General features: G+C 38.8%; 3 protein-coding genes across 4 annotated transcripts in view; 2 read left to right on the forward strand and 1 right to left on the reverse strand.

The window, feature by feature from the left end:
* The window catches only part of cacna1ha (calcium channel, voltage-dependent, T type, alpha 1H subunit a), a 50,463-nt gene extending 47,144 nt beyond the window's left edge, over positions 1-3,319 (forward strand). The window contains 1 exon segment of the mRNA XM_036566689.1: positions 33-3,319. Within this exon segment, the coding sequence (XP_036422582.1) occupies positions 33-1,064 (1,032 nt within the window). The 3' untranslated portion in view covers positions 1,065-3,319.
* A 5,896-nt stretch (positions 3,320-9,215) lies between these two features.
* On the forward strand, positions 9,216-14,274 carry ccdc97 (coiled-coil domain containing 97). The gene is made up of 5 exons (XM_036566693.1): positions 9,216-9,897; positions 10,458-10,785; positions 11,278-11,526; positions 13,325-13,451; positions 13,811-14,274. Exons 1-5 carry the CDS (start codon positions 9,748-9,750, stop codon positions 13,923-13,925), a joined length of 969 nt encoding a protein of 322 aa, XP_036422586.1. The 5' UTR covers positions 9,216-9,747; the 3' UTR covers positions 13,926-14,274.
* Positions 14,275-15,073: 799 nt separating this feature from the next.
* Positions 15,074-27,178, reverse strand: part of llgl1 (LLGL scribble cell polarity complex component 1) — a 43,062-nt gene continuing 30,957 nt past the window's right edge. Inside the window, exons 12-23 of one of the 2 annotated variants that reach the window (XM_036566691.1) lie at positions 26,966-27,119; positions 25,555-25,659; positions 24,977-25,269; positions 24,524-24,677; positions 24,061-24,202; positions 22,027-22,310; positions 19,954-20,218; positions 19,757-19,871; positions 18,614-18,699; positions 18,250-18,370; positions 17,960-18,057; positions 15,074-16,717 (exon numbers count right to left, since the gene is read on the reverse strand). In XM_036566691.1, the coding sequence (XP_036422584.1) occupies positions 17,979-18,057; positions 18,250-18,370; positions 18,614-18,699; positions 19,757-19,871; positions 19,954-20,218; positions 22,027-22,310; positions 24,061-24,202; positions 24,524-24,677; positions 24,977-25,269; positions 25,555-25,659; positions 26,966-27,119 (1,798 nt within the window). In that variant the 3' untranslated portion in view covers positions 15,074-16,717; positions 17,960-17,978. The remainder of the gene's footprint in view (positions 16,718-17,959; positions 18,058-18,249; positions 18,371-18,613; positions 18,700-19,756; positions 19,872-19,953; positions 20,219-22,026; positions 22,311-24,060; positions 24,203-24,523; positions 24,678-24,976; positions 25,270-25,554; positions 25,660-26,965; positions 27,120-27,178) is intronic. The other variant, XM_036566690.1, reaches the window with a different exon arrangement.

Raw genomic sequence — 27,178 nt, forward strand, 5'->3', positions numbered from 1 at the left:
CTTACATCTTGTTTTGTTATTTTTACTTTTAGGAAGCAGTTAAGAATGATTCTGTCGATGTGCAGACTTATGATTCCAAAGACAACTTTGACAGACAGGTTGGGACTACAGCCACTAGCTTCACTTTCCCAGTGCCCCGAATCTCTGCCCCCAGCAGCCCACAGTTGTCCCCTCTGCTGCCCCTTCGCAGCTACTCCCGCACCCTTCAGCACCCACGTAGCCAGCGGCGCATCCCTTCCAGGCCCCCGAGCCAGGCCAGCAGTGGCAGCGGCAGCACCAGCCCCAGCGGATCCATGTTCGACTCAACCGACCCAGCCGATGAAGAGGTGCGCCACATCAACAGCTCGGCCAGGCTGTGGGTGGGGCTCCCAGCAGAGGTGCGAAGCCACTCACTGTCCCCCTACACCACTCCAGGGCTGCTGCAACCTGTTCCAATAAAGAACTGCAACAGCGCTGCAAACCTGGCCGTCTGTGGCCTCACAGACAAGGACGCTAAGAAGTTCTTTAGTGTGGACGCCAAAGGGTTTCTGGACAAGCCTTCTGCCGCTGAGGACCACCGGCGTCACTCCATTGAAATTTGTCCTTCCCTGGACGACGATGTGTTCAATCAGGGCAGCAGTGAAAAGAAGCACCCACCCACACGTGGACACTCTTTGCACATTCCCAGGAAGAAAAAGATGAGTCCTCCATGCATCTCCATTGAGCCCCCACTGGAGATTGAGATCCCGGCTTCTCTGGCGTCCATGAAGAAGCTGTCAGAGAGCAGCATGTTACTGAGAAGAAGGACACCGTCCTATGAGCTGGCGTTGCAGCGTGACTCGCTAGACCTTCTGGAGCACCAACTCCCCAGCCAGCCTCTCATCAAAGTGGAGAGGCACCCATCCCACTGTGGAGAATATCTCTCTCTACCACAGTTCACCTTTGACCAGGTGGACCCCACTTCCATGGGCAGCTTGGCAGGCGTCCTTTGTGAAAATGATCCATCCACTCAATCACGCTCTCCCTTTGACAGCAGACTGGAGGAATCCACAGACTTCAGCACAGTGAACAGGACGGCTCAATGATGCAGATACAGACAAAGAAAACGTGAACGACTTTAGACAAATCTTGTAGTGCACACCATAAAGCGTGGCACTTTTTTTGGATGTGGGGCACCTACCACTTAATTCAGTAGCCAAAGTTTTTTCAGATGTAATATTATGTAAGCCAGCCAGAAATGGCAACTTTGATATGGGTGTGATCGGGCAAGATGGGATATGCAATTTCAGGTTTCCTTTTGGAACTCTGGTTCTTTTCTTACTCCCAGTGCTCAATCACATTGATTTGAGTTCAGGATGTGTAGTGTTTTTTTAATTCCTTTATCCATACCATCTTGTCATCAACATTGCTGTTTTCTGTAAAGGAGTATACAGAGTAAATAAAACAAAAAACAGTCAAACAAAGAAAAAAACGTAAGAACTGTACATGTTCTGTACTTTATTAAATCATATATTGTAAATAGAGGAAATATTGTATTGGTGAAGAAAATAGATCTATTCATATGCACATATTTTTTATAGAGATCTATAATGTTTTTGCACATATCAATTTGAATTTCAAGTTGACTTGTCTTTTGTTGTCCTCTTGTGAATGTACATTTTTTTTTATCAAATAGCAGTGGGATCAATTATAGTCTGTTTAGACCTACCGATACTGAGATGATTTTTATTTTTCTATTGGGAGATGGGGTATGAGATATTAAAGTAGATCTAACGAGAACCAAACATCAAATGATCTGTAGCCTCAGTGCAATACACTGTAAATGTTTATGTAAGTTTACTCTGTTAGGTTGCTCACATTTTACACAAACATAGTCAGTAACGTGCATCTCACTAACACAACCCTATACCATACTCAAGTTCATCTCAACGTATAAAGTAAGGTTTCCTCCACACGCGTTCATTATTGAACTTAATAATGGCATTTTTTTGACCCTTAGCTGTGGCACGGGTAGTATGCATGTAAAGGACAAAATAAACCAATGTAGATATGATAACGTTGCAAGGTAGACTTTGTTCTTGATCTCCCTATTTTCTATTGTCCTTTTTGTCAAAGGAAAAGCCAGAGTCTTTTCTGTGAACAGAGGGAGTTGATTTTAGCACAAACAGGATCTGGTTTACCTTTCAGCTTCGACATGGTGCCTCTACATTTGTGTCTGCAGTAAAGAGACAGACTATTACATGAAAGACGTTGCACATTTCTGTCGGTGATTCTACAACTATGGGCACTTCAGCTCCGCATATGTTCATTTTCTCAGTAAAGATGGTATCAGGAGAAGCTGAAACAGTACAGCTGCCCAGAAATAGCTCTGGACCTGTAAGCAGACAGCATGGCACTGTATGGTACAGTATGGTAGGACCTTTGTTTTTTATTTGAAAGCCTTTTTTGTTGCAGTTGATGCTGGTTGAAAAAAATGCACAATAACAAGAACTGCTATTACCATTATATTGACTTGATGATGACAAACATATTTTAGCTCTTTACCTCTTTTTCATCCCAAATATAGTTAAATTTAGTCCACATCAGATGGTTTTACTTCTGTTGGTATCACTTGCTCTGTTTAAAGTAATTAGCAGTTCATCTAATGTCTTCCTTTAACTGAAATCATACAGATATCTAAATTATAAATGAAGAAAAAAACAAATTGAAAAATTGAAAATGATGGTAAAAGAATATCCTGAAACAACAAATACAGTCTGCATGTGTGCTAGTGATGGCAAAATGTCCTAATATTAATATATAGTTGCACTATTTATAGTTTTTAAATTTGTTTTAAATTACATTAAAGTCCATAAATATTGCAGAAAAAAATAACACTTACTATGACTACATACTGTATGTCCCAACACAGCTGGATCTGGAATAACACACAGTATAACTGATTTAATGTCAAAAATGATAAATAATTGTAAATTGTATTCCTATTCTAGTTCAAAATGTATTTAAAATCCCACATAAAGTGTAGTAGTAGTAATAAGGTTGTATGAATAAGAATTGGTCTTTATCACAAAATTCTAATGATTTATAGGTGAAGAACATATTTGTCAGTGTCCTCTGCAGACTTACTGAGCTCAGCACTATTCTGATAAAACCTTTATAAAAGTAAATTTATAACTTAAGCATGACTCAAGCGTAAACTTGAGTTTTGTTCTCCCTGAACCTAAAGGACCTGCAAGTGCCCATAGTTTTAGAAACGCCCATGCAGACAATGGGCCTCATTCACCAACCATTCTTAAGAAGAATTTTTTTCTTAAAATCCACTTACGTAATTTTTGAAGATTCTGACATTCAACAGTGTTTTCTTATTTGCGATTGTTCTTAGGTAAGAACAGAATCTACACACACTCAAGAGCACAAAGGTGCAAACAGTTCTGCGGTTTAAGAACACGTCATGAATCTGACGTAGACTTTTTCTAAAGAATACATTCAAGAAAAAACTTAGGAAGATATTGGTGATTGAGGCCCAATGTCAGAAAGTGGTTTTCAATAAAACGATTGCCTTTGACCATTTGATTTTGAAACATAAAAATCTTATTGACAGTTATTTAGCTCACTACCGCATATACATCAATGTATCAACAGAACTAGCTAATATTTAATAAAGCTTTCGAGCAGTGGTCATTTATTAATCTTCTCAACTTTTGAATCTTGAGCTGATTCAGAAAGTGAAACTATTGCATGTTGGAAAATTTTAGAAAAAAAAATCTGGATGTTTTTGATTTTTTTTTTATATTTCAACTTCAGTTTGTAGACTAACTACCTAATTGCACTGGGCTGTAATGGGCTGTCTAGGTTTTCCTCTTTGTAGATCAACTTCTTCGTTGTCTAACGCAATATTTTATGGTAATCTGTATCTTTGAGAGATCATAGCTTAAACAGCTTAAGTGTAAGCAAAAATCATGGTGTGAAGACTATTGAAGTGGCATTTGAAATGCAATTTTAGTGGACAATGAATGTTCAGTTAATTTGACTCGACTGAAATTTTCCTAGGTTTTACCACTGCTGTGATTTTTGCTATAAGACGGTTGAGATTTTTTGGGAACAAATGTTTGAACAAAGAGACTCGAGTGAAGGACGTGGCATTTACATGCTTAAAGTGTTTGAATCACTTTGAGGATGTTGACATTACAGTTGTTGGAATCTGAGCTTTCGCCATCAGGCAACCTATTGACCTTGAATAAGTAATTCAAGTTTTGTCCTCAATCTTTCCTGGAAGAAAGTTCCAATGTTTTTCTTCTTCTTCTTTTTTTTTCTTTTTCTTTAAGCAAAGTGTCTGCAATAATTTTGTTTCAGATTTCTTTGATTTGAAATGGCTCAGATGTTATTGCAAGAGAGGTATTTAAATGGCTATACGATTTCTACACTGTATTGTTACTTTTTATTGTGCAAAGGTCACACTGTGATCTGAGCGATATTCTCTGTCAACTAAAGATAAACATTTTTATTCAAAAATAAGACGGCTGATTTCTTCTTTTCACTCTTTTTTTTTATCATTATCCTCTTCTTTAACTTCACATAAGACAAGAACAAATATAATAAATATAACCTCTTCAGCTTCCAACTGCTTCCAAAACTTCTATCCACATTCATAGCAAAAAGAAAGGACAGAAGGAAACAAACACCAAAACGAAATGTTGATATGCAGAAGCAGCTAAATGCGAGCAGTTATGTCAGAAACAGAAGGTTCGTCAAACATGCTGTACTTCCAGAAATTAGTGGTCACCTGCTCATCCAAGATTTCTTCGGAGATCAAGGGAATTAATAGGGAGTAAGTCCCACTTTGCTACAGTAACAGCCTCTACATTTCTGGGACGGTTTTACACTAGATGTTCAAACATTGCTGTAAGGATTTGATTGTGTTCAGCCACAAGAGCGTTAGTGAGGTCAAGTACTGAAGTTGAATTGTTAGTTCTGGATCACAAACACCACTACAACTCACCCCAAAGATATTTGCTCCATCACTCTAGAGAACACAGCTCCACAGGGCTTTATACCCCTCAAGCCGACACCTGGTATGGGGCATGGTGACATTAGGCTCATGTGCTGCTGCTCCAGAGCATCCCATTCTATAATGCTTTTATATGGAGATAATACACAGTTGGGTGCGCAATATTGAATTAATATTGTTGCTAAATCCACCAATTAGAAGTGGCGTCTGGGTACACACAACCTGAATAAATGAGTAGAGAAACATTATGAGTGAAGATGCTTACAGACAAATAAACTGCATAATACAATTAATCAATGAATTAATCAGGCACACAGACTGCTCAGCTGGCTAGTGTTTCAACAAGAACAGTGACTAAAGCCAGTAAATAGGGTTGGAAATTGTGCCCAATGAGCGTGATCCTCCTGCATTAGTAGACAGTAGAACATATAAGGATAAACAGAAGAACAGCTGTTCCTCAGGTGACTGAGAATGTCAGTGCACAATGTGATCAGGAATTAGCAACTACAGAGAAAGGGATATGATGATATGAACACTTTCCAAATATTTGGTAAATAAAGGGAAGATATAACTCCATGCCCTTCAAACATGTTTTTCTGGAAGAAATGGCATCATATGCTGCAGGTCATCTGACACTGAAATTAGCCATTCCTTATGGGGAGTTTTTTAATAGGTAATTTGACTATTACTTTTTTTTAGACATACACAAAATTAACTTCCATAATAAATATTTACAATATTTGCATTATCTGCCTATTTGATCTGAGTATTTCCTGAATGCTAAGTGAGTATTTAAGGTTATTTCATTGTATTTTATTTGTTTAATTTTTTGAAGACAAAAAAACAAAGTTGCAAAAGTCAGTGATTTTCAAGATGCGATCATTGTATTTGCTAAAACATGATAATGTATTACGATAATAACAATTTGCATGTGTATGATGAAACTTTATCCCACAGACATCCAGTAAGTGTGAAGAAGATTCAGCAATTCACCCCCTTCTAAGGTAACACATCATCCAATGTGTTATACTTAAAAAAACACTCTGGCCAAAATGAAAAATTATGAAAAAATGAAAAAAATCGCTAAACCAGTTGTAAACATGCCTACTCGCCTTTTACAGTGATGCCACAATATAGACAAGCGGTGCCAAAAGTTTTTGTCTTGGGGGTCAAAGTGCAATTTTTGTATTGGGCCAAGGGCAAAAAAAGACCAATGAACAAATAAAAAAGGTATTTAAGTTTTAAATCAAAATAAAAAAAGAAAAAATTGTAACAAAAAAAAAATCAAATCAAGTCAATTAAAAAAGGACTTTTTCATAACATTACACTACATTTTGATTAAAAAAATACATTTTTTAAAGAAAAATAATAATTTAACCAGCTAAATATAAATATTTAAAAATGTTTGTGCTCTGATTGGGTGAGGGGGTGGAGTTTGGGTAACTTTCTGGCAGGCTGAACAAAATGGGCCACTCCAGAAACAAGAAGAACTTTGGCCTCACTTCAGGCAGGTAAAATACTTGTCTAATGCACTTCTCTGTTAAGAATATGTTTTGAAATAAATTTGTATTCCAGTATCCTAATTTTAAGTATTAGCAAATGAACCTTTTACATGGCAAAAGCAAGTGTTATAGGTATTGATTCACTGTGAAAATGCAGTTTGACGATTTGGTATCTTGTTTATCTGAAATACATATTGTTTGAGCACTGACTAACTGCATACATACAATGGTTAATGCGAAGTACAATATAAAACACAGAGTCAGTACCTTTCATTCAGTTCATGTATATTTAGTTATTTCTGTAACCTTTGTTAAAACTACATATGATTGAAAAAATATAATAACAAATACAAATAAATCCATAAATCCATTTAAAAAAATATATTTAAAAAATACATTTTTGGGATATTTTCATATTTCGCATAAATATATTTGATAAATACACTTAGAATATATTTTTTCCATATGGGGTGGCGGCTGGTGGTCAAGTTTGGGTATTAAACATGGACAAAATACAATAAGTGAGAGGGCATATAAAACGTTGTGCTCACAGTCCAATATTGTACAGTATAGTAGAGTACCTTTTAAAATTATTCAAAAACACACTGGATTTACAAAATTCTCAGCGCTGACACATTGCAATTGAGAATATATATATGTAAACCAGTTTAAAGCAAAAAGAATTACAGAAACCATGTTAACATTAATATGTTTTAGCCGGTGGACACAGCAGGTTTTCTTGTCAGATGAGGGGGCTGATGAGGGAGACTGCTCTGCTCCTTCAGATAAGCTAACGCTAAAGCTAAAGATATCACTAGATATGCTGAGGAGGACACGTTTTCTACACAAGCTCTTCAATCAAATTTCAATGACAAGTGCAGAAGATGCACTGCTATGAGTGTTATAGTATTAATTTTTACTTACATATAGATTTTTTTTATCACACAGTCCTGTTTAATCTAAGTAAATTTATCAGGCTAACTTTCAACAGCTAAGTTATAAACGCTAACTAAGCTAGCTAATAATCTTAACATTCTGTAATGTTATTTATTGTTAGACATTAGATTAAAATGAGTGCTAGCAAGTATATTTAACTAGATAAAGTTTAGCTTACCTCAAAGATGCTAGTTCATGTGACATTGTGCTGTGAGTAGGTCTTCTACCTAGTTTAAAACCATTTTTATTTAGTTTCAGAAGTGAAATAACAGCACCATCATCCTTCGGGATGATGTGTGTGAACTAAATGTTCCTCAGTAACACCCTTTTCACCTCTCATACTCTAATTATGTTGTCTAATTTTCTGGCACTGCTGTTCTCACTGCAGTTCTGATCTGAGGAGTTGTGTAAGTTCTTAACTTGATAGTGACAGTGACATACTGGGAGACAATTTATAAGAAGTGATTGGTTGAGAGTCATGTCATTCATTCTTTTGCAAAAAAAAAAAGGAGGGCCTAAAGTGTTATATATTCAAGGTCTTCAAATGTAGTACTAGAAACAAATTACACAACTGACAAGACGCATACCGGCCAATTAAAGGTGCAGTGTGTAAGATTTAGTGGCATCTAGCAGTTAAGTTGTAGATTGCAATTAGTTGAATACCCCGCCATCACCGTTTCCAAGCATGTAGCAGAACCTATGGTGGCCATCAGGTTTTAATTTAGATTTTATTTTTTGTGTTTTTACTTCTTTACTGACAAAGAGGATTCACTCTCTTTTGCTTTTTCTTGTGCTAAATTAAATGTATGATCCTCCATTTGTCAAAATGTGGGTTCTCTAAGTTCCCACAACACAAAATGGTTAGCCAGCACCAGCAGCAACTACTCATTCTTCTTCTTTCTACATCTTCCAACTGGTGCTACAGCACCACCAAATTCAAGATACCATAACATATAACGTAACATATATAATGTCCCCTTAGTCACAACTATTTACATGTTATTAAGTCTCCACTGCCAGGGCAATACCCGTGGAGCTCTGAGCTATGAGTTACAATTCTGAAGTACATTTTCTTAAGCAGTGCTTAGTTTGCTTATGTATTAACTGCCCCTGCAGCAGGGAGACTCACTCATCGTCTTTCACTTCTCATTGCTGGCAGTTCAACACAGTCACATTTCACACACAGAGGCAACAGTGTCCCAGTTAATCTGATAACAGAGTTACATTTCTTCGGATTATATTAATTTAAAATAGCCAAGTTCACTTCTTTTCAGCTCACTAATGCTAGCCATCACCACAGGTGTATTTATTAGCCTCTAGATCAGGGACCAGCAGTCAGGATTTGTTGAGCACCAGGGATTCCAATGGTTGTACGATGTATTTGTGTAATGCATGCTGGGTATTGTAGTGAAGGAACAGATGGACGAAAACATGAAAACATGTTCTATCAAACATATAAGGCTGAGAGGTGCAGAGCTCTTCTACAGAATGCTGCACAATATAACAAATAACATATTAAAAGGCTCATATCATGGTTAATTTAATTGTTCTCAAATGCTAGCTTTAAATCAAATGCCCCTTTAATTGATTAATACACAACTAGAAGTTGAAATATAATTCTGATATATCACAAACCTAAGTGTGACACGTAAAATTGTAAAGCATTTAGTTGCTAAATATCTTTGATTTCTTTTTTGGCAAATCCACATAGTGTTTTTTTTTTCTTGGCGTTTCAGCGCCATCTAGTGGAAAATTAACTCGTTACAGTGGAAGAGGAACCACTCAATACAGAGACGCGTGTAAGGGAAGATAAAACACGACGCACAGGGGGCACTACCGAGAAACAACCTAGCAAAACCAGTAGTTTATCTCTGTTAGCTTGGCTACCTACATGTAAAGGGGTGTAGCAGAAAAAAAGAGAATTATCTGGACTGTTAACAGAGCCGATATTTCAAGCCCTTTCTCTGTTCACACTTTACGAGGGACGTTTTCCAGAAAGCATCCGGAAAAGTTCAGCTAGCAAGCTTAGCTAAAGCTAACTGTGCATTGAGTCGCAGGTGTCCATGTAAACATGCATGGTTTATCATTAAAAATGTTATTCGCTGCTGGTGTTTTAATGACAGTCACGTCCTAAATAATTCACCGTTTCCAACGCAAGTATCGCAATCATGTGATATGGAATTACTTTTCGCTCTGCGTTTGAAACAGATGTCACGGTTTGGCTAAATAACTTGTTTACACCAAGCTAATCTCGACTAACGTTACGTGATAATTCATCAACTAAGACAACAGCGATTTTACGCTGTACAGTGAGAAGAAGAAATGTGGGGTGAAATCGATGAAGGACACAAACCAGTGATTTCTGCGATCTTCGAAGCACAGATGGCGAAAGAAGATGACAAGGTGGTCCAGGGTGTTAATAACTCTGCATTAGACATGGTTTGCTCACAGCCTTCAAAGCCCCAGGTCCAGGTGAGGAATATTCTGAAGCCTACAGTATTTTAAGACCATAAAATATAGTATTCTTGGTAGTAGAGGTGGGTAGAGTAGCCTCAACCTGTACACAACTAAAAGTATTACTACTTAAGTGAAATAATGACTCATAAAAAAGTACCTTTCCAAAAAACATTTCGAGTAGAAGTACAAAATTACTAAACTGCTTAAATACTAACTTATAGACCTGCAGTGGAACTTAGTACATTCAGTTCTATCATTATAGTATTAGTATCACTGTTATTGTTCTGTGTTTTAGCACAAAGAATAAACCTTAAAATGTCTATCCAATCATGCACAATCAAAGGCAAAATCTAATAAAATTTAGCAACAAAAAAGAAATTAGTAACTAAATGTTAATGACCAAAGATGTGGAAGTGGAATTATTATCATTTTAAAAAAGTACAAATCAATCAGAGTCAATTTGGTACATATATCTGAGTAAATGCAGTTAGTTACTACTCACATCTGCGTAGTAGAACAAATCACAACAGTGGAAAGTTTATTGGGTTTTTCTGTTGCTTGCCCTCTTTCCCCAGGAGGAAGTTTCCAGCAGCTTCACTGCAATGATGCAGGCCATAGCAACCAGTGGAAGTCCAGTGAAGAGCCAGCAGCTGGGAGAGCCTGACCTTACTGTGGAGGAGAAAAAGGAAGTCTTAATGGAACAGTATAAAGCCAAGCCTTTAGTCTTTCTAGAGCGCTATCATGTACATATGAAACCAGAGCACTTGGAGGCCTTTTCTCACCTGAGCAGTGACTGTAGAGCACAGTACTACTGCACAGAGGTCCAGAAACGGGCATCCAGTTCAGCCAGCAGGACGAGGGTCCGCAACCATCGCTATGCTGCCCTCCGAGCACTTCAGAGGGGTACGAGTGGCATTTCAAGTTTGCCCACTTCTTGTGGTTATTGCTACAATTTCATGTCTTGCTTATATAACAGTTTCTAGCAAATATAACTGATTATCCTTGAGTGATGTTAGCCTAACTCAGTGATGTCCAGCTCAGGTCATTGGAAGCCCTTGTTCCAGCACAGCTTGGTGGTGATTTCCATGCTTAAACATACCCATTTCAAATGCATTCAGGGGGATATCAGGCAGGTATTTCACAGTTAACTAGATAACGTTGTGCTAAATGTTGAGGCTTGTCCAGTTATTTTGTGCTTTACCTGTCCTCCTACTGGACAGTCCTGACTTTTGTCTTAAGTTATCTGACTGACTGAGGAACTCTGCTTTGAGAATTACTCTCCAGGTGTAGTATGTGTGTTTGAACAGAGTAATCACTGAGCTGTGCTGGACTCTGGCCCTCCAGGACCAGAATCAAACAATCTTGTCCTAACTGGATCTCTCCTTCACCTTGTAGAGGGCCAGTACTTTAGTGAGGAGCAGATGCGTTTTCGAGAGCCTCTGCTTTACGAGCAGTACATTGGGCAGTACCTGAGTGAGGAGGAGATTCTGCAGCGCTCTGAAGAAGCCATGCAGAAAGGCCCGGGAAGTCTGGCTGACCTGCTCATTGACTCCTATCAAGAGAGACAGCTCCAGAACCGGCTGCAGGATGAGCAGGAGAGACAGCAGTGTGCGGAGGAGGAGGAGGAGGAGGAAGAAGAGGAGGGTGAGTAATTTTTTGCACTGTTCGCAACTGAGTAACAGTTCAAAATGGTTGCTTACCTTGGCTGCAAGATATGGACAAAATGCCATATTGCAATTGTATTTCTTGTCGTACGACTTCCAATGGTTCTTTTACGATGTCAGTGTTATGAAGATCAATATGGCAGTAAAGATTAGCAAATAATAAAAGTGCAGCCCTACTGCTTATGCACCTCAGGTCCTATAAGGTAGTTTCTCTGTCAAGTCCTTAACATTCTCAGTTGGTGTACAAGAACAGATCTGTGGGGTATTTTACAAAGCAGGACTTTTCAGTTCACCAGATAACATACACCAAAGGTCAAGCCTGTCCAATAGGACAATAAAAGAAAATATATGGCAAAACATTGTATCATAATACTTGACATTTTCATAATACTTAATATGCATCATGATATTCAGTTTTTTGAGTTTTACATATAGAGATGCACTAAATTCAAGTAACCAAGTCTAATTATGCTCTGTTTAAAGGTTGGTCAGTATTCTTTAAACCCTGACAATATCCATTTTGCTCAGAAAGGTGTATTGTAACATAATTTCACAATACCAATAAAATGCTGTCATATTGCCGATCCCTAGAAACGAGGACCATGCATATTGAGTAGTCCTCACTTTAAACTTGAATTATCCAGCTTTACTGAGATAATGCTTTGTGAAATACCCTATGCTCAGTTACAGCTATCAAAGGTAGTATTTAGACACTTCTGTCATTTTGTGTGTTTAATGAATTTGTCAATGTTTTATGGAAATTGTCCTTTGCCATATTCAGCTATATTATAACTTCTCAATACTTGCACCTAAGCCCCCCCCCCCAATCTCACTTCAAAACAAAAGACACACACATGTTCACACCAGAAATCTTCCAAGTGCTGCTCTTGGAAAGCCACCATCCAACACACCTGACGCAAAATTTCATTAGCATTCTGAAAGATGCTGATTTAAAAAACTGTGTTTAATTGATCTGTCAAAAAATGCCTATGAGAAAGATGACACATATATTGAAAATACTGAAATCTGAAAGTAGTGAAAGTAGTGAAAAATGTGTGGAAAAAGATGTGGAAAGAGACAGGAAAGTGTTCAAAACTTGTCATGCTCTCTCTTTCCAAAAGAGAAAATGCAAGAAGCCTTGCTGAGCATTGGTTGTGCAAACTCATGCAGTCCATTCCTAGAAGACTTCAAGCTATCATACAAAAAAAAGAATATGCAACAATTTATTTGCCTTTTTTTTTTCCAAGTCATTATCGGGATCATTTTAAGTTTCTGTTAGTAAACCTGGTTGTTATAACTTTTCTGAAGCATAAATGAGGAATTGTATTCAGAGAGTGTCATAAGACTACTTTTGAGCACTGTACAGTCAAATTTGGACTGCCCTGGTCATATGATATATTTTGTTAATTTTTTTAAGTGAAAGCAAGTACTGTTTATTTGCTTAATTTCAGAGATTGGGGAGGGGGTGGGGGGTGGCCTGTCCAAAAGTTATGGCACATACTAAATAGAAATTGTCCACCAAAAATTGCAGAAAAATGCTATATTGAGTTTTGATCCCTGTAGAGGATGTGTTCACTTATTTTCACTTAGAAATTCAACTGAACCTGTAATTTGTCTTGAGGCATTCAAACTTTTGCAAAGGACTGACTGCCTTATTATATTGTTGAACGCTGTGACTTCATGTGTTGCGTTGAAAGAAAACACAAATGTAACCTAGTTAGATTGGCCAGTCTTGCATAATCAACATTTGGCACATGATTCTGTTTCTGTACTCACAGAGAATGATGAGTCTAGACAGGCAGAGTGGGAGCCAACTGCTGAAGAGAAGGCAATGCTAAGAGAAGAGTTTCTGAGTCAGATGCATCAGCGCTTCTTGGATGGCAAAGATAAAGACTTCAACTACAGGTTAATAGTGCACTAAAGTCTCAATACAGTAAAATTTCCCTCATCTGTTTGTGTTATCTAAAAGTAGTAAACCAGTGCAATTCATCGGTGGTCTATTTGAGACATGCTCTCACTTCGCCAAATGTTCAGAATACCATCACCTGATAACTGTGCCTGCACGATCAGAAACTGTTCTTTTTAAACATTTGTCATGTACTTTAAAGATGGTGTTTCACTGATTAGTTGTTCCTCAGGGAAACTTTCAAAATAATTAGATTTTTCACTCTAATGATGGAAAATTATTAGTTGTCTTGCACATTGTGTGGAGTGTGAATATTATACTTGGGATTTATTAATTATGTTAATCATTCCTGTTGCAGTGAAGTGGACGAGAACCCAGATTATGATAACCTAGACATTGTAAACCGTGATGCAGAGGAGCGGTACTTTGATGAAGATGATGAAGAGGATGAAGATGAAGAAAATATGGAATAAGGAATTTTGAGCATTTGATTTAAATGACTACAACCCAAGAACGTTACTTTTTTCTTCTTTTCTATACATTAAAAGTGTTGAGGATTGTACATTGGAATAACTTTTTAATGATCCAAGTTAATTGTTGACATCAATAAAAATGTTATTTTTCTTGATCAGAGTTGAAATGTTGCAGTTACTAGATGAAAAATAGGAACAAAATGTACTATATATATATTTTAAAGAGATGAATACTTGCATGTTAAAATTCAACTTAGTGTGTTGTGTTTTGTAAGATATGCTGTATTCTACTTTTCTTTTGCTTCAGAATTAAACATAAATTAGACTTATAGCCTTATAGCCAAACATACACAGAGATGATGTTCAAGTCTTTGGCCTAGCTTTGAGTAATATGAACCCCAATAATGCTTAATCATTGTGCATCATAGAACCTGAAGAAGAGATTGATTCTTGTGCATAACTTCTATGAGCTTTTTCATTGATGTAAGTGGAAATGTAAAGCCTTTCATGTCTTCTGTATGGCTGTAAATGTGATCACCTTTTTTAATCATAGTGGGCAAGTAAGATTTTTCATGGCAAAGCAAACTTTTATATCAATTCAGACATTGAAACACTCAATTCTGCCCTGTTCCACCTTTTACAGTGCATATGTTTGTTGCAAGACATACTTCAAGCCTAAATCTAGTATTTAATGGGTTGGTTGTCATGTTATGTAATACTCTGTAGCAAAGCATTTCATCCCTCAGTCTCATTCAGTTTCCCATCAGTGTTTAATTACAGTATCCAGTATTGCGCAAATACACAATACTGTTGAGAACGGCCTCCACAGCAATAAAGAAATGCACTGATGTAGAGGCCAATAAATACAAAAAAAGTCACCAGAAGAGGGCTTTTGTTTTGTAGAAAATCTCACACTTGGGACTACTGTGGCACCACTGTAGAAGGCTTGTAATAACATTTACAACAGATGATGAAACAATAGTTAAACATCTCATTTTGGCCACAGAGTCCATTTGAACCTTTGAAATCCCAGGCTTATTATTCAGTAACTACAAGGACTTCAATGCAAACTGGCTCTGCTAGTCTTAGGTTGTAGAAGAACTTTGGGCCTCCCGGCAGGCCCTTGCCATTTAAGGGGTTAACCTAGGGTTGTCCAGAGGGCCCATGTGACTGTAGCTTTTCAGTCCTAACAAGCTGGAGCACACCTGATTGTACTTGTGAAAATCAGGCAGTCTCAGTCTTCTAACAGTTGATCAAGTGTGCTCCTGCTTTGTTGGAGTTACACCAGCAGATAAGGTTGGGCACCTCTAAAATAGAAAATGTAAATATACAAAAATCTAGCTACTTAATTTCCTTTAAATTGTCCTCAAATTTCATTTGACATGCACATTCTATCAACCCAGATATCAAAAATGAGCAAACATTAAAGGAGTAAATACTTTATTAACATTCATTAGCATAACTATAATCTCCAATTACAATTCTACACAAGAAACAAAAATTAAATACAGATTCACAGGCCTAGGGGTCAAATGTAACATGTAAAAGTTAATGTTTGTAATAAAGACAAAAATATACAAAAAAGATTAATGGAACAGCTACATTAGTGAGGTCCCTTTGAAATCTAAAAACTGGAATTACACAGTGGAAACAATGAGTAGGTTAAATGGAACCGTATGTCCTTAACCAAGCAGTGTACTAATGTGGTCTTTTCCTTGGAAACAAGATCCAAATGTAGTATTTTACTTTAAAAAAAACAATAAAAATATTTTCCTAGTCACCTCTAAAATCCACTGGCAGATTTCCCCAAATATCTATGACTTGACTCATTTGTGCTGCACTGGCACAGTATTCGTTTCATAAGGCTTCTTTCTAATCACTTCAGACACAGGAGCTACATGAAAGTTGTTAAACTGCAGTTTCCAAAATGGAGCTGAAAACACATAACGGCCTAAATAATCCACATAAAAAGAAATACAAATTAATGGGTGGTATAAAATTACACTATTGAATACAAGTTACATGGAAAAAAAAAAAAATCAGTAACTATTAGTTCCTTCATTTTTGTTAATACTGTAACAAAAGCATACATGAGTAATAAACTCAAAGCTCAAAACTCACTAATTACTGATGAGAATACTTGGAAGATTACACACCATGCGCCTTCAAATTCTACAATTCACAGTTAATTGTCAGAATTACTTACAATTGCAAGTGGTTACATGTGACATTAAAAAAGAGGGAAAAATATTCTATCAAACCCACAGGGTCCATAAGCTGAACTTTTCAATGGCCTGCTGATTTTTTTTTCTGTCATAAGCCATCACAATATCACAGATAAAGTTGAAAAGACTGCTGGGAGGCACAAGAAACATTTCATACAGAATGCACTCCTCTTAGTGGCACACAGTGAAAGAGGGCAGGCAAAGTGGCGTGGTAGCACATGGAAAGAGGAATGTGGAAGAAAAAAAAAAAATTACTGAACACATGGTCAGTGCAAGTATCCTGATAGCCTCTTGCCTGAAAGTTGTGCAATGTGTGATCAAGCCTCCTTCTCCAATGCACTCAGCCCACGCTCTCACGCTGCGAAGAGCTACTATATCACCTCACACACGGTGAGAGTAACATTAATTGAAGGGAAGAAAATGTAAAAGGCAGATTAGGGCCAAGAGTGAAACATTCAATGTTTTGGCAAAAGGGAAAGTGCAGCATTCCCCCGAGAGTCCTATTCTCCTTCTCAAGTTCTGATTAGGAGTACCAAGGGAATCTTCATCACTTCTCCAGTAAAAGCCCTGAAAAATACATTCTTCAATCAAATTTAATCCATTTGACTGTGCATAATTACAGACACTTGTCCAAATAGCACTCTCTTTGACCTCAGTCCTTGAAAGCATAACTTTGACCTGTACCGCCAAACATGACCACAAGGGGGAAGCAGCAAGCAACTTGAAGATTCAGAAAGGAAATCGCCACAAAATGATAAAAGCTGAATTATATAACCGTGAGGGACGGCCAGGATATACTGTACTATGTATGACAATGCTCTGATCAGGGCTAGCTGTAGCAGTCTATACGGGGGAAGTAGTGAGATGAAGGGAGATGGGGAATGAAGTAGTGAGATGAAGAGATGGGGAATGAATGAGGGAGATGAGGGAAGGGAGATGGGAGAACGAGGGAGATGGGTAGGGAGATGGGGATGAGGAATGAAGATGGAAGAAGGCGGGAAATGGGGAAGGAGGGGTGGGGAGGAATAGGAAGATGGGTGAAGGGAGATGGGAAAAAAAGGAAGATGGTGGAGAGGAAGAAGAGAGATGGGGGAAGGGCGCCCTGCTGCTCTCGTGTTGAGTAAGTAAAAGAGAAAACTGCTGTGGCATTTCTAAGAGGGGGTAAACGGGGTGAGCAAACCGCTTTGGACCACAACAAGGGGAAGCTGAATGAAGTCAGCTACTGTTACAGCATATGGCTTCTGGGACTGCTCTGCCCTCTCTTAACCCTGGATTTATGTTCTATAAGAGCAAGGGTGGATACCTAGTTCTGGAGGGCCAGAGTTCAGCACAGTTTGGTGATTTTTTTTCTACTCAAAACACACCTGACTCAAACAATCAGGTTTCCAGGTTTATTTGGTGTCTTCAGACCAGGACAATTACCAAACTGTGCTGGACACTGGCCATCCAGGACCAGAGTTCATTACCCCTGTATACAAGCCTTCTCTTACTGTCTGATTGCTGTGTTACTTTATCAAAAAGTAAAACAGCAATCAGATCCCTGAGGTGCTTAATAAAGCTCTAAACAACACAGATGTTTAGTCACGCACAACTACAAAGAATCGTCATCCCCAGAGTAGATACACATGCACACACAAACACAAACACAAAAGTGCTTCTGGGCTCAACAGGGGTTCATTTCCTTGCTTGGGCACATCTTCCTGTAGGATCCAAAAACAAATATCCGTTCTCCACCCACTCCAGATGAACACTTTCTAACATGAGCTAATGGATCAACTGGAGTGTTCCTAAGTTTAGAGTGAAACTCACCTCCAGTTTTCGGCCCCTCTCAGTTGATGATAATTCCAGGAGGTCGTCCATCTTCCTCAGTCATATTCCTCAAGTTATTCTCAGCCTCGTCCACAGTCCTGAGGAAGCAAACAAACATATGGATCTAAGAAATAAACAGACATTACCTACACTATGATCCTAATATCAGAGAGAGACACAAATGTCCATTCAAAATGATGCGGCATTGTGATTTAGCTTCTAAAGCAATGCTTAAAAGTGAGATCATAAAAAAATGCAGCCATATCTCCAAGAGAAACATCTCGACGCACACTAGAAAATCTTTCACATCCTCCACTGTGAGCTCTCCAGTGGTGTCAAGTGTGATGTCAGCACTGCTGTTTGGGGAATCCAGAGGAGGAGAGGACAGCGGACTTATTTCATCAAACACTCCTGATAACCAGAGAGATATACACAACAGAAGAAATCAAGTTAATGCATTGGATATACATCACATGACACCCAGCCTTGATTTCCAGGCCACTATCACTTCAAAGAGACACAGCTATGATAAACACTTCCATTTTAGACTGAAAAAATAAGTAACATTTTGTAGCATTACTCAGAAAATCTACATGAGAAAACTTCTACAAGGCTACTTTACAGCTGTCTGCATTTTAAATACTGAACTTCTACCTTCAGCATCACCCGCAGACTTGCTCTCTCCTGTTGTCTGGGCCTTATGTGTGCCGTTGGCTTGGTGTGGGACTGTCGTACAGAAACTGAAATGATTCCATGAAAGGGAATTATGATATGAACACCAGCTGAACTCAACAAACAATAAAAATCAGCACAGTATGACAGGCCAATGCTCCTCAGAAGTAGACCTAGTAATATTACTAGGGATGCAGCAACAAGGGAATTGATAATCATAAATAATTACTCAGTTCTTCTAGAGTTCAATATATCGCTGTTGTCGGAAGAAAACCTTGTATCTCCAAAATGGTAACTTTACAGGAGAAGGAAAATACTTTACTTTAAATGTAAGTCAATGGAACCAGAGTTTTTTTGGGCCGTTTCTTTTGGTCCATTCTTCATGAAACTTACAAACAATGTAAAGGGTAACAGGCATTTTCACATTATGTCAAAAACTGAAAAAACGACAAAAATAGAGATATGAGGTTTTCTTCCGACAGCAGCGATATACAACATCAAATATTGGTTTGTAATACTGGCCAAATCTAAACATCTGTCCAAAGCCAATCTTTTTAAGCAAACATCTGCTGATACCGAAGTGGTTCAGATATAAATGGGATTATATTCTATTTAACATTACAAGATCAGTTTCATGGTTGCATTGCATTTCCTTATACATAATGGTCATACCTTCCCTTAGATCATCTAACTACAATATGTGAAGTGCAGAACATGCTGAGAACTCAAATTATTCACCTCTACAGCATCATTTTAAGAGTTGCATCACCTTAAATCAAATTTATACAGTTTCCCCCTGCCTTAAAGGGAGCTAGATGTTCATTAAACAAGACATGTCATGTCTAAAGTGTGCTTCTTTTGTTTTTTAACTGGTGCTTAATGTGGCCAACAAGTAATGCAACTTAACCACCAATTACCATCATGCAAACTGCATGTCTAAATTATCATACATCTGTCCGTTATTTTAAACATATTTATTTGATTTCTGACCATTTTTTTCATAAAATATGCCATAATCTCTAAAAATGGACAGAAAGAAATTCAGTCTACAACACAGCTGCAGCTACTGTTTTTAACTATCCAGCATACTTTTCTCCACTTTAAGGAAAGTCTGAGGTGTCTTACCTGAGTTCAGAAGGGTCATGTGGTCGATCTACATCCACCTGACACAGTGGTTTTGTGATCACTCGTGCAGACAGAGAGAACCGCTCATACTCGGAAGGTGAGATCAGATAAAATCCTGTCGTGTGGCAACATTAAGGCGTTATGAATTACAGTCAACAAGCACATCTGTGAGCTGGACCTTTAAAAGGAGTACTCACCTTGCCCAGTCTTGGTGAATACGCACGAGGCAATACCGCTAATGTCTTCTTTGCGGATGCAGTCATATCGCACTTGTGGCCTCAGTGCAGGTATGCTGAACACATGGATGTCTCCTAGGTTGGTAAGGCACACCAGGCCATTCTCAGAATAATCCTCAGAGGCCACACTGCTGAAGTTCACGAGAGCCACCTTCCTCACACGGCAGCCCTCGTGTGCTGTCAGCTTGAACTTGGTCTTGGCACTGACTTTAGGCAGCATGAACACCTGTAACACACTAGACATCAGCTGACCTGCAGTGTATGCAACATGAAGTCAGCAGGCAATATGTTGATGGCTACGTTTTGTGTTTTTGATGTTTTTATTGAGATGTTCTGTTTCCTACCAGAAATGTTACAGTAAGGATACCTTACAATTATTATTTACTCTAATATGATTTTTATATTTTATTTATATAAACTCTCTGGCTTCTTCATATGGAACACATACACGTGTCCATTTTGATCAGCTCCACCATACAGGTGCACTTTGTAGTTCTACAGGTACAGACTGTAGTCCATCTGTTTCTCTGCATACTTTGTTAGCCCACTTTTACCCTGTTCTTCAAATGGTCAGGACCCCCACAGGACCACCACAGAATAGGTATTATTTAGGTAGTGGATCATTCTCAGCACTGCAGTGACACTGACGTGGTGGTGGTGTGTTAGTGTGTGTTGTGCTGGTGCAAGTGTATCAGACACAGCAGTGCTGCTGGAGTTTTTAAAACACTGTCCACTCTATTAGACACTTCTGCCTTGTTGATCCACATTGTAGATGTAAAGTTAGAGATGATAGCTCATCTGCTGCTGCACTTAGTCTTTCTCTAGTCCTTCATCAGTGGTCAGTTTCTGACCACACAATGCTATTTACTGGATATTGTTGTTGGTGAACTACTCTAGTCCAGCAGTGACAGAGTAATTTAAAAATCCCATTAACACTGCTGTGTCTGATACACTTATACCAACACAACACATGCTAAAGTAACTACCACTACCATTGATGAACGAGGTAAAGGGGGCCTAATTATGCAGATAAACAGACGGACATGTACACACACACACACACATACACACATACATACATACATACATATACATATATACATATATACATATATATATATATATATATATATATATATATATATATATATATATATATATAAAATTAGACTCTGTAGTGAGCATCTTTAGAGAACATACAGTCCATGCAAAAGTTTAGACACCCCAGTCAAAATTTGTCCCTGTGAATAGCTAAGAGAGTAAAAGATGAACTGATTTTCAAAAGGCATAAAGCTGAAGATGATACATTTGTTTAATATTTTAAGCAAGATTACTTTATTTCCATCTTTTACGGTTTCAAAAACAACAAAAAAAAGGAAAAGGACCTGAAGCAAAAGTAACAGGAATCACAGCTGGTAAACACTTTTTGTAGCCAGCTTAGTCTCTTCCAATTCTTGTTTGGGGGATTTTCACCCATTCTTTCTTGCAAAGGGCTTCTACTTCTAGGTCTGCTTAGATGATGTTTAGGACGGGGAACTGTGGGGACCATGGTAAAAGGCTCAGCTTGGACCTCTTGAGGCAGTCCATTGTGGATTTTGAGGTGTGTTTAGAATCATTATCCTGTCGGAGAAGCCATCCTCTTTCCATCTTCTGCTTTTTTACAGACGGTGTGATGTTTGCCTCCAGAATTTTCTGGTATTTAATTGAATACATTCTTCCCCGTATCACTGAAATATTTGTACTTCAGTCGACAGGACTTCCAAGATGCAACAGGCTTGTTTAGATGTTCCTTTGCAAACTTCCGATGCCAAATTTTTTGGTGAGGATGCAATAAAGATTTTCTTTATTCCCCAATGCTGTTCGTCTTGACAACAAGTTCACCTTCTGAAAAAGCCCTGAAGAGGAGGGTGTATTTGTTTTGCTGTTGAGTTCAACAGTCGTTCTCCAGAGAATCACAGACTCCTTCACAGTAAAATATTCAATGAGAAATGTTGTGATATTGCACTGAGAAGCTGCGTGCTGTGCAATCCTCACCTTGAACTGCTCTTCAGAGGCGATCAGAACCGAGTGGCTGCCCTGCATGTCTGGAGCTTTGGCCAGGTCTCGGGACACCTCGTAAGGCTCCGGCAGTGGGTTACCCCTGCCATCCAGCACAGCAATGGACACCACCGGAGCTCTGTGCATCAGCTGGATCTCTTTTCCCAGCAAGGCCTCCACACTCTGCTCAGAGAACTTCTCCTGCGAGGGCACGTCCAGGGCGTATGCATACACACAACCCGAGTTCGTCCCTGCCCACATGGTCGGGCCATGGTGTGTTCCTGAGCATCAAGGGAAATGTTATAGACACAGGAGTTTCTTTACATCATTCCATACTTTCCATCAGCACGTGTAAAATTCAAGACTGTTCCTCCACTGTTGAGCAAGTAAAAAGCTTTACAAAACTTCCATTTTATAACAACAGCCGAAACCTCTGCCAATAGTGGAAACTGTTATACACTTTCACCACCTACGCAAAGCACATCTGTGTCCGTCCCTAAAGAGTTTCATGGGTGCATCTGAGCTGTAAGTGCAAGTGTAGTACTGAGATCCAACTATTTCTCTCAAAAGAAAGTATAAACTTCCAACAATATTAACCCTTCACACCATAAATTCAGAACTATTAGACATCATGTAGATTTACTGTATTAAACTAACAATAACTCATTGTTTAAAATTCCCCCACACAAGCATCCAAATCCCTGTAAGAGCGTCATTAAAGTTCTACTGAGCAAGATATTGTTTGAGTTGAGGGTGACCTCAGCAGATGCTGGAGAGAGGGTAGGTTTAGGGTGTGTGGTCCAGACAAGATCAGACACTATTCAAAATCTAGCACAATCACTTCAGTAACAAAAACAATAGCTTGAGCAAGTCTTTTGGCCTCCAGCACTAATAGCAGGCATTCTGAGCAAAGTTCTCAGATCTTCAATTCTAAAGTATTCGGATCCAAACTGAGCTGTCTTAAGTAATGTTTGGGGTAACATGGTACAAAATAACAGTAATGTGATTATTTTTCTGTGTAACAAAGTAATGGAGCATATTCATTTAAATTCTTATAATCACATTACAGTTACTGACTTCATTCAATTACATTGTTTGCATTAGTCAAGTCTATAAGAGAATAATACAGATTATGTGCAGTGCATTTATATAGTAAAATTTCCTCTGTATAAACTATCTGTGCTTGTCCTTGTACATAATTTGTGACTGGATGTGCCACCTGCGACAGCTGACTGCAAAACTTTTGATTGTAAATATGAAGAGTGCATCGTGAACGCGTCAATCTCTGAGAACTCCACAAGCAATCAGCTGCAGCATCTAATCATGCTAATATGAAACTGATGGATAAAAATCCCCATGCTGAAGAAGAGAGGGCACTCAGAGAAACAGGAACAGCTCCGTAAAGGAATGTTTGGTTCCCCCCTTGTACAGTCAGTACAAGTGGGTTTTACAGACTAATGTAGAATTGTTACTTTTCCATAAAAATAAGTAATGTAATCTTGTTGAAGTTTGAGAGCAGTAATTAGTAACTTTTTAATGGATTACTTTTTTTGAGTAACTACCCAAACACAAAGCATTGTCAAAGTCTCAACGTAGAAACTTTAACAGATCTTGTGATTCTCTCAGAGGCAGAACAGTAGATCAATTTAAAAAGGTCTTCTTTTCAATAGAAACTAACTGGTAAAACCAATCCTAATACCTTAATTAGCTTGCCTTTCAACTTGAGCAAATAAATGGTTCATTTCAATTAAAGTAAATCAATGGTTCCCAACTCTGACCCTGGAGTATCCCTGCCCTGTACGTTTGATGACTGCCTTGCTCTAACACCTGATCCATCTTATCAATAAATTAACAAGCCTCTCCTGAAAGAAGTGAATGTATTAGAGAAAATGCTAAAATATTCCAGGACCAGAGCTGGGAACCACTTAACTAGACCCTTTTTTTGAACAGCTTTAAGTTTTAGCACCACACATTCAAACATGCTAATACTGCATGTTATATCAACAAAGCACAGCGGTGATTTGACTGTACCGTCTCGGAGGAAGGTGTCAGCAAAGCAGAGGCACCGCACAACCCCAGAGAGTGAGTCATCAGCCGAGCGAGGCTCAATTCGTCTCTGCACCGGCGTCACCTCAGCATCTTGTTCTGCTAGCTGGGCGTTAGCCTCCTGAACCTAAAAAGAACCCCAAAGCGCACATATTTGATATATAACCTTGGACTAAGGCAGCTGCATCATGTTACACCAGGGAAAACGTGCAATGAGTTCTCCAAAAGTACGACTGCATATAGAAGGTAGCACCCTTTGAAAAGACCAAATGTAACTACTCTTACAAAAGAAGAAAGGGTGACCGACCAAGGCTGGCACCAAGTGATATGACTAATCAATTCATACAAGACAAAGAGAAGATTTATCATCCTTCACCTACTCCCTTTCTGTCTTGCACATGCCATGAATATTGCCTGAGTAGGACTGACAACAGAGAAAAGCACTCACTTTACTGGAAGGACTGCTGACCATGACACGCTTCTTTCCAGACACCCTGCTTTTGCGGATCCTCCTGAATGACTGCCGGAGGGACTTTTTCAGCGATTTGACCCGTGAGAGAGGCCCCTCCATAGCCAGCGAGTCATTTGGGTGTAGTGTGCACCTGGAGCGGAAACCCAAGCCTTTTCTGAGATGCATAACTTTGATCATTTTTTCTTTTCAGTAAAGAGGTCACATATTTAAAACTGCATGCTTTAATTTCTGAAAGCAAGGCTTGTTCAGGAAATGTAATACATAATTAAAGGTAATATATAATTACAGACAAACATACCGGAACAATTACAAAACCTGATATATTAAAAGAATAAAAAGTTAGAACAGTGATTAAAAGTGGTCCTAGACATGCTACAACTACTCTGCAAAGCACTACAGTCTTCTCTGTTGACTGGGCCCCAGTGTTACCTTGCCAGCACTGGGCTACGCCGATGGTAGTCAAAGAGGCCAAAGCCATGACTGGTGCCAAACGCAATGAGGTTCCACTCGGCGTGGAGCGTTACTGCAGTAACTGCCGCAGGGGGCATGCACTGCACCAGGACAACGGGCTGGAATCCAGGAGCAAACAGCACAGAGCCGGACTTCGGAGGTAGCCTGTCGTGACCCTTCCACGTGAAACCCTCTCGGTCCTGAAGGAGGTCCACAGTGGCCACGTCGATCATGTGATCAGACTTTTCATCACACAGATATAACACAATCACCTGAAAGAAAAGCATAAAAGCAGTTGTACAGAATCCTAGAATAACAACCAATGTAATAAGATGGACAATAGAATGTAGTTGGTTTAGGGTAATGGGTCACTATGCTTCCCTCACCTGGGGTTTGATTACCTGCCTGGGTAAGCACAACATGCTAGGCCAATAAAAATCTGTGGGCAAGACTTCCAAAGCTACATTTGCCTACCTCTGTAAGTCACTCCGGATAAGACAACATAAGACAACATAAATGTAGGCATATTTTTGGCTCCTGAGAAGAAAAGGGCCTACCTGTCCTGCGGTTCCAGCTACCACCAGCTTGCCGCTGTATTTGCACAAGCAAATCTTCTGGATTCCAAGCCTGGGGTCATCACTATATGGGTCAAAACAACCCACCTGGAAGTAAATAAAAGGCAAAAACACAGGTAGCTCAATATCCTGTTAGGGTACAGTCACAAAGAAACTATCTCCCATATGGGCATATCCTGCATATCTTCCATTCATTCACACCCACATGGCATACAGAATACCTTCCATCTTTAATAACATACCACACTTTCCATAGGTCCAAGCACACATGCACTCTAAACTGATTCAACAGAAATTATACCAATTTTTGAATTTCTGCATAATTAAAACAGTTAAGAAGTAAAGAAATTCAAAGTTGTTTGGTGTGAAATGGCCCATCACAGAGAAATTATTTACAGTGGTGGTGATTGGAACCACACATCTGAAGAGTTTAATCCTCTAATAGTTCCCTAAAATTACATGAAATGTTGCTTGAAATAATTATGTAGATGCTACCTACAATGTTTTGCAAAGGTTTTGGCCTAAAAAGGTACAAGTAGGGCATTGTAAGGCAAAATAATCCCCAAAGAAAACTTCTTTTCCCCAGATATAACAATAACTTCCTACTGTCAACATTACATATAAAAGGTCAGATATGTATAGGTTCACTAGTCATTTTGGATAACAAATATGCATGCAAATGGCTATACATGCTTGTAGACATCACAACACCTGATTTCTATCATCATAACTATAAAGAATTATCTGCAAGTTCCTCTACAATGCATTTAACATCAAACCACTTCAAATGACTTGACATTTTAATGACAATTTGGCAGAAGTTAAAAAAAAATTCTCTGGATTTTGCCTTTACGTACCAAACTCTCACAAGCAAACAGTACAACAATATTCTATTCTTTTATCCTGGACATCTAACCCTGACTCTAAATGATGTTCTCTCTGAAAACCTGGTGACAACAGACAAATACAGTAAACAGAACAGACAGGAACATACAGGTCATGGAACAAATCAGCGCAAATAAAGCAAACAGTCCATCTGTGCCATCCAGAAGAGGAATGTACTTGGTTTTCAGCAGATGCAAGCAAAGCATTTCAGGCCTCAGACAGACAGTCTGCTTTTAATTAGAATGAAAAAAGGGAATGGACTGCAGTGTGAATCCCACAGGCTATGCACGGCTGTGTGCCAGGCGGCAGGGGGAAAGGTGGAGAAAGAAGAGAGAAGAAAGAAGTAGGAAAACTCCAGAACCCAAAGACTGCTGTTGTTTCATAAGATAAATAAAAAAAACCCCTTAAGCATAATGAGATATTTGATTGTTGAGTTTCTGAACTGAAAAATACGTCAACTTTAATGAATTAATAAAACCAAAACATGTGTGTTTAATCAAAGTCTGACCTTTCTGAAGGGAGGCCAGTCCTCCTCGCCAGCCTGGGTCAGGCTGTCGTTGTGGTCACAGTCAGTCTGGAAGATATTAGCTGTGCTTAATTTATAGAGAGGCCTGAGCGACACTCCTGATGCGTCCCAGAAACGCACTGTGCCATCTTCGTGACTGAAGATGCAAACAAATGACAAACGGTCACATGTGCATCCAACTGAACCACATTTTGC

The sequence above is a fragment of the Colossoma macropomum genome, unplaced genomic scaffold (assembly GCF_904425465.1).
Source record: "Colossoma macropomum unplaced genomic scaffold, Colossoma_macropomum, whole genome shotgun sequence".
NCBI classification, from domain to species: domain Eukaryota; kingdom Metazoa; phylum Chordata; class Actinopteri; order Characiformes; family Serrasalmidae; genus Colossoma; species Colossoma macropomum.